The 13,568-nt window shown below is 41.4% G+C and overlaps 1 protein-coding gene across 3 annotated transcripts in view; it reads left to right on the plus strand.

The window, feature by feature from the left end:
* LOC117271887 (ADAMTS-like protein 2) overlaps positions 1-13,568 on the plus strand; it is a 79,530-nt gene that overhangs the window by 33,391 nt on the left and 32,571 nt on the right. For all 3 annotated transcript variants that reach the window (XM_033650414.2, XM_033650413.2, XM_033650412.2), the window contains exons 4-7: positions 246-321; positions 503-605; positions 1,375-1,520; positions 1,740-1,863. In XM_033650414.2, coding sequence (XP_033506305.2) covers positions 246-321; positions 503-605; positions 1,375-1,520; positions 1,740-1,863 — 449 coding nt within the window. The remainder of the gene's footprint in view (positions 1-245; positions 322-502; positions 606-1,374; positions 1,521-1,739; positions 1,864-13,568) is intronic.

The raw sequence follows: 13,568 nt of genomic DNA on the forward strand, positions 1-13,568 counted from the left end.
ATTATTTTTTAATAGTGCCTCAGTTTTTGACCAGGATGGACGGAATCTAAAATGTTAACTGAAGCTGAAATTGCCTACTCATGCTACACTAATTGGGATTATAGTGTTGGATGTGATGCTGGAGGCAGTAGCAATATACTGTATTACTTTATGCATCTTGTGCATCGTGTGTTTTCCATGTGATACAGTATATTAATATACTTGATATATTCTGCATCCTATCTTGTATCCTGTTTCTAACTCAGGCTGTCCACCACCCAGAATGTAAACAGCTCATATTGTGTTGGCTCTCCTAAACAGTACCAGCTCTGTCCAAACCAGGTATGATGATTCACTGATATTGATACTGTGTGGATTCATTCTCTATTGACTCCTTAGAACTCAGAGGTTAATGGAAGAAATCGGTAAAAAACAAAACAAAAAAAACAACAACTAAAAAACTCTTTAAGCTGCAGGTATCCTTTTCTATTTGTGTTTGTGTGTGTTTTCTTGTGTTTTTCAGCCCTGTCCCAGCTCCAGTGTGAGCTTCAAACAGCACCAGTGTTCCCAATTCAATTCAAAAGCCTTTGGAAGAAGATACTTCCAGTGGATACCTCTTTACCCAGGTTGAATATCAATCAACTCTGTTTGATATTGATGTCAGATATCAATCTGTACCACAGTCTTGGAAACCACAGTACCTTGGTATGGCCTCTCTCCATGCTCCTCCAACTTGGCAGTAACATTCACATCTTGGATGTCGTCCTTTCTTGATTTTATTTTTATTTGGATCTCTTTAAACTCATTGGCTAATCTTCTAAGAATCCACTTTTCTTGAATAAATGAAAGGTTTGGTATTTGGTTTGGAACTATCAGACTTTGGCCAACATGCTTTTTCTTGTTTTGCACAATGAATGAATATTACATGTATTGAAAAGCATTCTATTTCATGTCTCAGTCTGCTGGTGGGCCATCATGTCAAGAGTATGCATACATTATATGATGTTAATTCCACTACAGACTTCCACTTCATGATCACTAAAATTAGGTGGGGAAAAAAGTGGATATATCGATGTCAGTAACGGTTTTCCGTCAAATCAGTTGTTACATACAATATTGTGCATCCCTAGTAAATAGTTTAAAAACCGTCAGTGGGGCATCTTCTAATAATTTTTGAATTTGATCAGAGTATTAAGTCTAGCAAATGTGAAAGATTTTGTTTACTCATCTACCACCTTCAGGTACAGTAAAGCAGCACAAGGCAACTTTGCATTTGGGCAATCCCAAATGATAACCACATGTAACTCATTGAATTTTGTTGACTTCATTACACTGAAATCCTGTGCTGTGATCACTAAAGTAAATATCTTTTAAAATATATAATTTCCTGTATAGCTGATTACATCAGCATCTCCAATAAGCCATGTGACCTGCAGTGTACAACCATCAGTGGTGAGCGACAGCTGCTAGTTCCAGCCCATGATGGTACGTTCTGCCGCGATGCCAAATACCATGGAGTCTGTATAGAGGGAATATGTCAGGTAACCCAACAAGATAAAAATGCTTTTATTTTCCTCTAAAAATTACTAATTTGTACTCCATCTATTCATTATTATTATTATGTATTTTTTTTGTTTTTACACTCATAAATAGCATTTTTTTCTTTTTGATGAGAAAAATTGACTATCTGGATTTGTGAAGCCTCCAAATAACTAACAACGAAACTGTGTTAAGTATTTTTAATGTCTCTTCTCTTGCAGCCTGTAGGTTGTGATGGAGAGCTGTACAGCAGTAAGACAGTAGACAGATGTGGAGTGTGTGGAGGCAACGGGACGTCTTGCCAGCGCATCTCTGGATCATACAGGAAGGCACTCACACAGTTAGGTAACACACACACAAACACACATGTAGACAAGATATGCATACATATTGTTATGCCCAGTCTAGGGGTGTCTGGGACACAACATGAAAGGCCCCCATCTTCCCCAAGTCCCAAGTAGCCACAATGAAAAAGATGTATGGAACGATCAATAGTGCGAATTTATTTACAATATTTAAATAACAGAATTAACTGAAATAGTAACTTCAGGGTGGACTAAGGCCAAAATAACAAACAAAAACAATCCTGCCCAGGGAGTAAGTAAATAACCTAACCAAACAATAAAAAAACAAATGACAAAAAGCTTACCTCCCTAACTAAATAAACAGGAGAAAAAGGGTTGGTAACACAACTGGCGGTCCACCCCTACGATTTAACAGTCTTTAACAATAATGATTTACTGCAACAACAATATGTGTGGCCGGTTGGGAGAGGAGGAAGGTGAGGTCTGCCTGCTAGCTCACAGCAACTGCCATCTTTGTCCTTTAAAAACCTGACCCCCCTTGGCGGCAGCCAATCAGGAATGAGCACCGATCTAATTCACCAATCCTCGCCGGGCTATGGCACACACCTATTTGCATACAGAAAAACACAGAGAACACGCACAGAGAACACATGCAGCAAAACACACGCAAACAAAATAAATTACGACAACAGTCGTAACAATATAGAAAACATGAACCATTATGATTTAAGTCAGATTATGTGGTGCTGAATGTGCTTACACTTACACAACAGCACCAAATATGCTGGATCCACATTGTAATTTCTATGTTACTTTGAAGTCAGCTATGTTTTTTATGCCACCGCGCTGGTAATAGCCGTGGCTGGAGGCATTATCTATTTCAGTTGTTAGTCTGTCCTAATGTCCGTCCGTCCGTCCGTCCTATCCGTGTGAACATGATATCTCAAGAGCGCCTCAAGGGAATTTGTTTAAATTTGGCACAAATGTCTTCTTGGACTCAACGATAAACAAATTCATTTTTGGTGGTCATAGGTTAAAGATCAAGGTTACTGTGACCGTCTCTTTCTCATTCTCGTGAATGTGATATCTCAAGAATGCCTTGAGGGAATTTCTTTAAATTTGGCACAAACATTCACTTGGACTCAATGAAGAACTGATTGGATTTCAGTGGTCAAAGGTCAAGGTCACTGTGAGCTTCCATCTGTCTCATTCTCATGAACAGGATGTCTCAAGAACACCTTAAGAGAATTTCTTTAAATTCGACTGAAATGTCCACTTGGACAGAAGAATAAACTGATTAGAATTTTGTGGTTGAAAATCAGTGGTCAAGGTCAGTGGGACCTCACATCGTGGGCCCTATTTAGATGTTCTAAAGCGGACGGCGGATGGCGCATAATCCATGTCGCAAGTGTCATTGCTATTTAGATGCCGGCACAGTTGTCATTTTCACGCCCTGCACCCTCGTCGTCTAACTAGCAAATGAACTTGCGCTTCTCTGGGCGTGTTCGTCTAAAAATGAGGAGTGGTCAGGCGCAGTCATGGCGCGTTGCTAGTTAGATGACGGGAAAAGCAAATGCGCCAGTGACCAACAAAAACCTGGTCTAAAGTCAACGGCGCAGTATTTCTCTGTTAAACAAGTTAGTAATATGCGTCTCTAGGCGGGTGCACAACGCGCATGCACTCTGCTCAGACACAGGGAGCAGCCACACATATGCAAAAGATAACAAATAAAAATATGTTTACAATGTGAAAGGTTATTATTGTGCACATTAAAATATTTATCAGAAACACGTCTTAATGGTCAGTCATTAATCAGAATGATCTAATCGCAGTAATAATGACCATCATAATCCGGGAGGTCTAAGCTCGCAGTGTCCGAATATACGGAACTGCGAGCAGACCTCCACGTGCTGATGATGCATAGCCTGTAAAATGAACTTGTCTTTCCCAAATGAGTTGTGATCACTTTGGCATGTAAATCACAAAATCAAAGATGTGAAAACGTTTCATAAACTTTATTTTGACATAAACACAACAATAACCAGCTTCTGTGAACTAAAAACGTAAACTTATAGCCCTACAAGTACAAATGTATATGTAAAAAAAAGCTTTTAGAACGTAAAAATAAAGATCATCTTGTCAGGAGGAGGAGGATGCACAGCCCGCACAGCCCGCCGCACAGCCGGGGACACCCGGGGGAAGCTCCGCAGCCCGCGCGCAGCCAGACCAGACGGCCCAGGTGCAGCCACGGGACCAGCCCTTCCTGCACCTTCAGGCGGGGGGGTTCAGGATGCTGGAGAGGGAGCTGGGCTCTCTAACCTCCGGGTTAAAATAAAATTGAATAACTTACAATTTGTTGACAGCGTTTCTCCCATGCATGCGCGCTCTCTCTTTCTCTCTCGCAGTCTCACTCTGTTTCTTTTCTTTTGGCTTTTCTAAGATGACAGATGCTGAATATATACTCCCTATCTGATGCTGTGGCTGTTTGTGGCTGGCTGAGAGGGATGTGAACTTATTAGATTGCAGCTGTGTTAATCAAACAGGTTGGGTTTCCATTACGCATGCCAAACGTGCCAAATGGTGCCAATCCCCTTTGATCTGATATCAGATGTGATGGGACAGTCGATATAGAGATACATTTATGTGCTGATTGCAGATAGTTGCAATGAATAGTGGTTTTGTGGCTATTTATTGCATTGTTAATGTGCCTGATATTCTGGAAACCTGCCTGTGAGGTTTTGGTGGCGTGTGTGCACTGTCCGCCGGTCAGCCAAACTTCGGCTTACACCGGCTGTGCTCCCCCTGCACTAACAGTAGACGTGGTTTCAGTTGGTGAGCTTTTAGCGCACCTTTAATAACACCTTTAGTTTTAATAACAAGACATAAACCAACAACAACAGGAACAAAACAAAAAAAAAACTAAAAAAAACCACTCATGACAGCAGAGATACAGAGATAAAGCAACACAGACCTATGGGGGTTGAGAGAAAAAGGACTGTAAGATGGCAGCATCACATAGAGACACAGTGCAGGGGGAGCACAACCAATCCAGAGATTCAAGATAAACATGAGAGAGATTTAGCCATGCACAGGGGTACTCAAAGGGTGCCAATCTATAGTACCATGCCCCCTAAGTACAAGGTCTACTGTGCTATTTGGAAGATAGCTCAGGAAAGGTGCCCACAGCTTATCAAAAGCTCTCTCGTGCCCCTTTAAAACTGAGCTCAGGTGTTCCATCGGCAAAACTTCCCCATGCCACTGGTTGATAGTAGGAGCTTATAGTCTGGGCTTAATCCACTGAAACAGAATACACCTTCTTGCTAATAGGAGGAGTTTGTTCAAGAGCTTTTGCTGGACACATGTTAAAGGGAGCCTCTTAGTTGCAACATTCAGCAAAAATAGACAGGGGTCCATTTGAATTTCCTTCTGAAAAATACAGTTGAGTTCCTTTGAAACTTTATCCCAAATATTAAGTATCAGAGGGCAGCGCCAAATGCAGTGTATGTAAGATCCAACCTCTTTCTTGCACTTCACACACAGGGGGGGTGTCCCAGGATAAAAAGATTTTTCCTATTGACTCCATTACATCAGACCATGCCTCCTCCCCAAACTCAAATTCCAAATCCCTCTCCTACATGACTTTAATTCTGTCAATGTTGAATGTGTTTAGGGTTTGCAATTTACCATAAAAGTGTGATATGAAATTTTTATTCCAGCAAAATTGTAGCCAGAATGAATCAATAGTTGAGACTACTGGCTGGGCTACAGGAACATTTAGATTGTTGTTGAAGTGTCTAATCTGGAGAAAGCCATAAAAATGGCATGGTATGCCATATTTGGCTTTAAGTTGTTCATATGATAGAAATTTGCCAGCCTCAAATAGATCGCTAATAATCCTAATACCCTGGTTATACCAGAGCTGAAATATGTTCTTGCCCATCCCAGGGGGAAAGGCTTTGTTTTGTATAATGGTGGCCAGTGCTGATAAGATAACTTTCCTTCCAGTGAACTTTTTGCAGTTGTAGCTTCTTATAGTTGAGACATGTTTTTTTCCCTCGCCAGATAAATTTGGAGATGGATTTCTCAATATCAAAACACAGACTTCTTAATTCTCAGAGGAAGCATCTACATTGGGTAGAGAATCCTTGGGAGAATGTTCATTTTAATGAGACTATCTCTGCCCAACCAGGAAAGCGGCAGATCAACCCGTCGAAGCAAGTTATTCTTTATTATAGATATAATGGAGGCAAAGTTAAGTTTATAGAGATCATTTATGTATATTAGCAGAGATTTTAACAACTAAATATGTAAATCCAGATTCGCACCATTTAAAAGGGAAGTTATCCAAGGCACCCCTGTCCCCAAAATCTTCCAGCGGCCAGGCTTCTGATTTGTCATGATTAATTCTATAACCTGAGAATCTGCCAAAGACATCTTCATGTATTCGCTCCAACTGAGAGTGTGTATAGTGCCGTGTTGCCGTGTTTAATAAGAGGACAATGTATAGACCTGTTCTATAGGACAGGTAACCTTAAATGACTTCTGATGTGATCTGGTGCTATATAAAAAATACAATTAAATAAAATGAACTTGACCCTTGGGGGGGGGGGTTAGGGGGCGGGGTGCCCCCCCTACTATGATGGTAGGGGTAGAGATGTAACGGTATGAAAATTTCATATCACGGTTATTGTGACCACAATTATCATGGTTATCATGGTTATCATTATTATCGCGGTATTGTTGAAATGTGCTCAAAATTTTTAAAAAGTACTTATACACACACTGAAATCATTTAACCAAGTTTTATTTCGAAAAACGAATAAAATAAAGATCACAATGTACTTTCTGTCTAACATATCTCAAGATAACTGAAGTGAACGCAACTGGACTTAGTTTTGTCTTAGAAGACGTTTCACCTCTTACCCAAGAGGCTTCATCAGTTCATGCTTATCTGACTAGGCTGGAACTAGTCTGACAAACTGGTGTGGAAACCCAGGTATTTAACCTCTGAGGAGGCCTTCACAAGGCCACTGATGTCATTGGTACGTTAGTGCTCCAAGGTGTGTCAGCAACGGCCATTGAAACTCCTGCTGTCATTGTGACCGTTGCTGACACACCTTGGAGCACTATGATAACTATGACCTGGATAAATGAGAATATCCACAGACATCTTTTTGTCTAACAGAAAGTCTAGCATGTTAGATTTTGTTTTTGTTGTTCACGATTACTCCCATCACAGCGGTCACTTTGACCAATAGAAACACAGTTAGCTGCTGCCATAGACAACTGTACGGCAACAACACCTCAGCCTTTTTAATATTTCCTCTAGGGATGCTACCACACACAGAGTAAAAGGGGAAAATGATGGTGTGAAACAGCAGAGACACTTTGTCAACCCGCTGAGTACTGCCATTAGCATCGAGCTAGCAAACAATGTTATTTCTTCATAATGGAGATGGACATGAAGTATTAAAAAGTAGTGGCGGGGCTTTTACTCACCACAACCGCAGTGGCTACCAGCTTCATTTGAAACAGACTACATTATAGATGGTCCGTTATTTATCATTCCCTCTGTGTTTTTATATTTTTACTTTTTATCCGCTCCCGCTGCCTTAATAAAGTTAATGCATCGCGCCGTGATTTCAAACTCAACACTTCCTGAATTTGTTTCAAATTAAAAGCCCCATATAACCTTGGCTGAGAGAATCCCTTCATTTTCTAAATAGGCTTTTATTGTGAAACATTTGTAGGAACTTGTTGTGGAGGATTCGGTGACTTGTATGTTTGCGTACGGTACTTCAAATGTAGCTCCTGCCATCTGCTGGTGCTTTTTATGTTTATACAACAACATTTCGGCTGGCACATGAACAGACACAGTGACTGAAATAATAGTAAAAGTAATAAAAATAGGATGAGAATAACCCGATGGCATCACATACGTCATGAAAGACGACCGGGGATAATTGGTGTGGACCATCATGTAGTGTGTCAGGTGTGTCGGCCAAGTCACAGCATGATTTTATGACTCCACAATTGTGTAATGTGACGTAGTGACTTTCAGAACAGGCAGAAAAGTTGTGTAGTGTGTACCAGGCACAGGTACACTTGCTGTATAGTTGTGGGTGGTGGTCACAGAGATGGCTCATCAAATTTGAAGTGTTACCCCCCTTCGTGGAGACTTTTTTTCTGCATTTTCTGCAGACAGGGTGACTATCTTCAATTAGTTTCCTCCCAGCATCCTTATAAAATCCAAAATACGTCCAGCTTTCAGACTTTGTCCTTTTAGAGCAGGAAAAAATCTCCGGAGCACTGTCCGTGTGGGTGCCTTCCACCATGTTTTCAGAGGCCAAACATTGCAAACTGCGCATGCGCGCCTGTGTCTGAGGGACTGCTGCTGCTTTTCCAGGCAATGAGCAGTATCACTGTGAGTTTTCCAAAGTGTGGTAATCAAACACGGTTTTATTGATAATTAAATTTTGAAATGGTAATACTAATCGTCGGGAATTTTACTGCGGCTTATCATTTTACCGGTAATTGTTACATCCCTAGGTAGGGGAAACACTGCCTGCCTTCGACTGATATACGATCTAAAAATTCAACTGCATCATTGATACTATTAGGGCATTCTGGAGAGTACAGATTTTGGTAGAAGCGTTTCATAATATTAACCATATGTTTGGTTTTGAAGTGTTTAATTCCACTACTATCTTTCAATGAAGGAACTACATTAGAATCAGCCCTGCCCTTTGCCAGGCGGGCCAGAAGTCTACCTGGTTTGTTGGCCGATTCGAAAAGTCTGTGCTTAGCATACAAAATTGCTGTTCCTGCTTTTTGTGTGAGAATATTATCAAGGGCAGAGCGAGCTGCGTCCAACCTCAGCAACACTGACTTAGAAAGGGAAAGTTTAAACTCCCTTTCCAGATCTGAGATCTGTCATTCTAACTCCAGTTGTTGTCTGAGCGCTTCCTTTCTTTTAGCTGAGGTGTATGAAATAATAACAAATTCTCTAGGGTTGAGGCAGAGACATCAGGAATGTCATTAATGGAAAAGGTCATAGTAAGGTGGTTTGAGTTCTAGTCTGATAAAGGAATGATCTGACAGCGCTGTTTCATTTATAGTACATTTACTGACCCTATCTAAAACTTGTCTTGAGGTGAAGATGTTATCAGTTCTAGAAAATGAATTGTGTGGACGGGAAAAGAAGGTAAAGTCCTTCACTTTTGGATTTAGGATCCTCTAAATATCAAATAAATTCAAATCATTACATAGTTCCCTGGTGGCCAGCTTTCCTAGATGGGCGTATGAGTTTGTGGGGGCTTTGGTCCAGCTCTGGGTCTAAGCATGAGTTCAAGTCACCACCCAGAATTACAAGGGGTGAGATATTAGAGGATAAATCTGCCAGCAGCTTGGAATACAAAGAAGCCTCAAATATTTTGGGGGAGTAAATACAGCCTAAAATTAGCCGTTCCCCATATAAGCAGCCTGAAATTATGACATATCTCCCCTCTGAGTCTTTTTATGCATTTTTCCAATGTAAAAGGCAGTTTTTTGTGAAGCAAGATCGCCATACCTCTGCTTTTAGAATTAAAAGAAGAATGAAAAACCTGGCCAACCCAATCTCCTCTGAGTTTTAAGCGGTCAAGGTCACATAAATGGGTCTCCTGTAAGAAGTCTACATGTGTCCTCTCCTTTTTCAGCAATGGGACACATAGCTCTGTACCACAGGAAATTCATGCTAAGAAAACAATAGAAAAACACCCAATGGGTATTACACCATTGTTAGTGTAAGTGTAAGTGTAGTGTAGTTATTAGTGGTCATCACTAAGGAGAAAGCAGAGGAGAGGAAAACAAAAATGAAGAAGAAAGGCTCTCCCAAGTGTCCCCGCTCTTGGGAGATCAAGCAACGCCATTTTGAGTCGCAGAGCATGTGTTTGGGACATTTTAGCCATGTTTTTTTTTTTTTTTAAATGTATTTATTAGTTTTCGTTTGCAAATTACAGCAGATGAAAGAGCGAGTCACTATTATGTGCAACAAAGCAAACTTTTTCTCCCTGTTCACCCTCCCATCCCCTCTTACCCTCACCAAACAAGCACAGGAAAAATGTGCCAAAACAACATTTAAAAAATAAATAAACAAATAAATACAATTAAATTAAAAATAAAGCAAAAACAAATAAATAAAAAATCTTACTATATAATGACGAAAACTCTGTCTGTGGGTGTGTCTGTGTGTCTGTTCCACGTTTTTCTCCTGACTGACATGGTCAATCCATGTGAAATTTGGCAGAGTGGTAGAGGGGCATGGGAGGATGTGAATGAAGCAATATTACATCAATTGGCCAAAGGGGGGCGCTATAGCAACCGATTGAAATTGCAAACTTTGAATGGGCATATCTCATGCCCCGTATGTCGTAGAGACATGACACTTTGCACAGAGATGCCTCTCCTCATGAGCAACAAATTTGCCTCAAGAACCCATAACTTCCAGTTATATAGATTTTCCGCCATTTTGAATTTTTTTGAAAAACACTTCAAATGGATCTTGTAGTGGCCTTTTTTATTAAGGTCCAAGTTGCTACTGTTGGCCACTTAATCTGCAGTAAGTTGTTTTAGTTCTGACCCGTGTTCAATGAATTAATCCACTCTTCTTGAGGAACCCAGTGTTACTCACAAGTAGTCCACAGGAGGCAGGGAAAACGTTGATGTCGCTTTATTTGAAGACACACAAAAAAACCTGGTCCAATACCAGTATAAAGCAGTCCCAAACTGTACACGTTGTCACCTGCTTACTGCACACGCTACTACACACGTTATGCACGTTATACACGGTCAAAAACTTATTTCAATCCATGCGGCAAGTTGCCCTAAAGCCCAATTAACTGTCGTAAAGCAACAAAACAGTATACTTTACTACATTTAGCATCAGAACACAAAAATTGCAAACCTTTAACTTATAAATCTTAAAATACACATAACCTGTCCATATACTGTTGTTAAACTGTTGCATGAACTTAAATATAGGCAGAACATATTGCATATACTGGACAACAGAAACACTTTATCAAATATTACTTTGTGCCTAAGTGGCTCTCACATTTCCGGCCCCTAATTGTAAGGCAGGAGGACTTATGATTATCAAACATATTACAATTACAAGAGCCACTTCAAATTATAACAAATCTAACAACAAAATTAGCATAGATACATTGTGTCATACCTTTCTTTTTTTTTTTTTTTTGTTGTCGTTGATATGCACAAATGAGGTGGCAATCTGCATACACCTCTGCATTATTTTGTACCTTTGTACAACACTTAAGTGTCAACTTCACATATGAGACAAAGTTTAGCAACTCGCCTCTCTAGAGTACTGGATTTAGTTTTCACCAGAACTCGACGAACGAGTCCTTTACAGTCCAATGTGGTGCTCACGACTCTTCCCAGAAGCCATGAGCTCCAGGGGGCGTTGTCATCCAGGATCATTACAATATCTCCTGGCATTAAGTTTTGCTTGACTGTGTTCCATTTCTGCCGTTCCTGCAGACTGGGTAAGTACTCGCGCACCCACCTTTTCCAAAATAGGTCTGCCAGGTACTGCATTTGCTTCCATCTCCGACGTGAGTAACAGTCATCCTTGCTGAACAGTCCTGGGGGAAGCAAGGGCTGTTTCCTTAGTAAGAGCAGGTGATTGGGTGTCAACGGCTTCAAATCGTTTGGGTCCTCAGAGGAAGTGGTTAGTGGTCTGTCATTAAGAATGTTCTCCACTTCGCATAATAGGGTCTGTAAACACTCATCATCTATCGTTTGCTCGTGCAGGACAGACTTTAAGACTTTCTTTACAGATTTCACTTGACATTCCCACACTCCACCAAAATGAGGTCCAGCAGGTGGGTTGAAAATCCACTGGACTCCTTTTTGTGCAAGTGTATCCTGTATTTTGACCAGATCCCACTGTTGCATAGCTGCACGTAGCTCCTTATCTGCACTGATGAAGTTAGTGCCATTGTCTGATCTGATGACGGAGACCTGACCTCTCCTGCACATGAAGCGTCTAAGTGCATTTAGGCACGAATCTGTGTCAAGTGTGTGGGACACCTCTAAGTGCACAGCACGGGTTGTCAGACAGGTAAACAATACCCCATATCTTTTAACAATGCTGCGACCTCTTTTGACCTCTATCGGCCCAAAATAGTCCACACCTACCCCAGTGAAAGGTGGTTTATCTGGTAACAGTCTGTCTGCGGGCAAATCCGCCATTTTTTGTCCATGAGCCTTAGCTTGGATTTTTCTGCATGTAACACACCTGGATATAAGTTTCCTCACTGCAGAATTAGCTGCCGGGATCCAGAACTTTTGGCGAAGGCGAGAGAGCACATGGTTTCTCCCTGAGTGTCCAACCTTTTCATGTATGTCCCTCAGAAGCAGCATTGTGGGATGCATATCATTTGGCATGATTATGGGGTGCTTGGATTCCTCAGGCATTGCAGATTTACTGAAACGACCCCCTACTCTTAGCATGCCATTTTGCAGCATTGGGTCTAGCTTACGAATGTGGCTGTTCCCTTTGACTGGTTGTGTCCCTCTTTTTAATGATGAGATCTCAGCTTGGAACCTGCTATTTTGACAATAGCAGATGATCTCCATTTCTGCTGCTTTCAGATTCTTCATGGTCAGAGACCCCTTGTTCAAGATTGCTTTATACTGCTGCATCTCTTTGTTTATATTGGTCACTGCTTTGCTTGAGCCATTATCCTGTTGAGTTGCAGCTTCCAGTTCTTTTCGCCTTTTGCTTAAGAATAGCAGACCTTCTCTCAGCCTTAGCATCCATGCTACAGCTCTTTTGAGACGATGCCAGCTGGAATAGTAGCCCATTAATTTGTCTACTGTGTCAGTACTTTCAGTAACTTGTGTACAGTGAACAATGGCAGTCTTTCTCACCTCATCATCATCCTCGGCGAGTTTCACACTTTCCACCTTTCTTGGACATTCATAGTCCAAATCTGTCAGAACTGATGGTCCTTTAATCCAGCTCTGATTGGCCATGAACTGCTCTGGAGTGAGCCCACGAGAGGCACAGTCAGCTGGATTCTCTGCTGTGTTGACGTACTGCCATTGCTCCACCTTCGTTGCTTCTTTGATGACTGCAACCCTATTAGCAACAAAGGTTTTCAGACATAGTGCCTCATTGCCAATGTATTTTAGCACAGCAGTGCTTTCTGTCCAGAACACTGAGTCTTTTAGCTCCAGCTGGAGCTCCCTTCTCAAAAGAGCGTCCATGTTCACGGATACCACAGCAGCTGACAACTCCATGCGTGGGATAGTGGTTTGCTTGAGAGGAGCCACGCGTGCCTTTCCCATCATGAAAGCACAATGCACATTGGCCGTCACTGTTTGTCAGCTTCAAGAATGACACTGTTCATAGCCGCTCTCGCTGGCGTCTGAAAAATGGTGCAGTTGTGCAGACGCGATAGATCCAAATCCCTCAGGCTTTATACATCTCCTTACTTGGAAGCTGGAAAGCTGTGGCAATTGATTTATCCATGTGTTCCAATATTGTACCAGTTTGTTAGGAATTTCCTCATCCCATGTCAGTTTTTCTTTGCACAGTTGTTGCAGAAAGATCTTCGCTGGAAGCACAACTGGAACAAGGAATCCCAGTGGGTCATATATGGAGCTCACCACTGATAAAACTCCACTTGTGGCTGCCTTTCTGCTGACGTTGACTCTGAACTTGAAACAGTCTGACTC

Source organism: Epinephelus lanceolatus, chromosome 12, assembly GCF_041903045.1.
Source record: "Epinephelus lanceolatus isolate andai-2023 chromosome 12, ASM4190304v1, whole genome shotgun sequence".
Lineage (NCBI taxonomy): Eukaryota > Metazoa > Chordata > Actinopteri > Perciformes > Serranidae > Epinephelus > Epinephelus lanceolatus.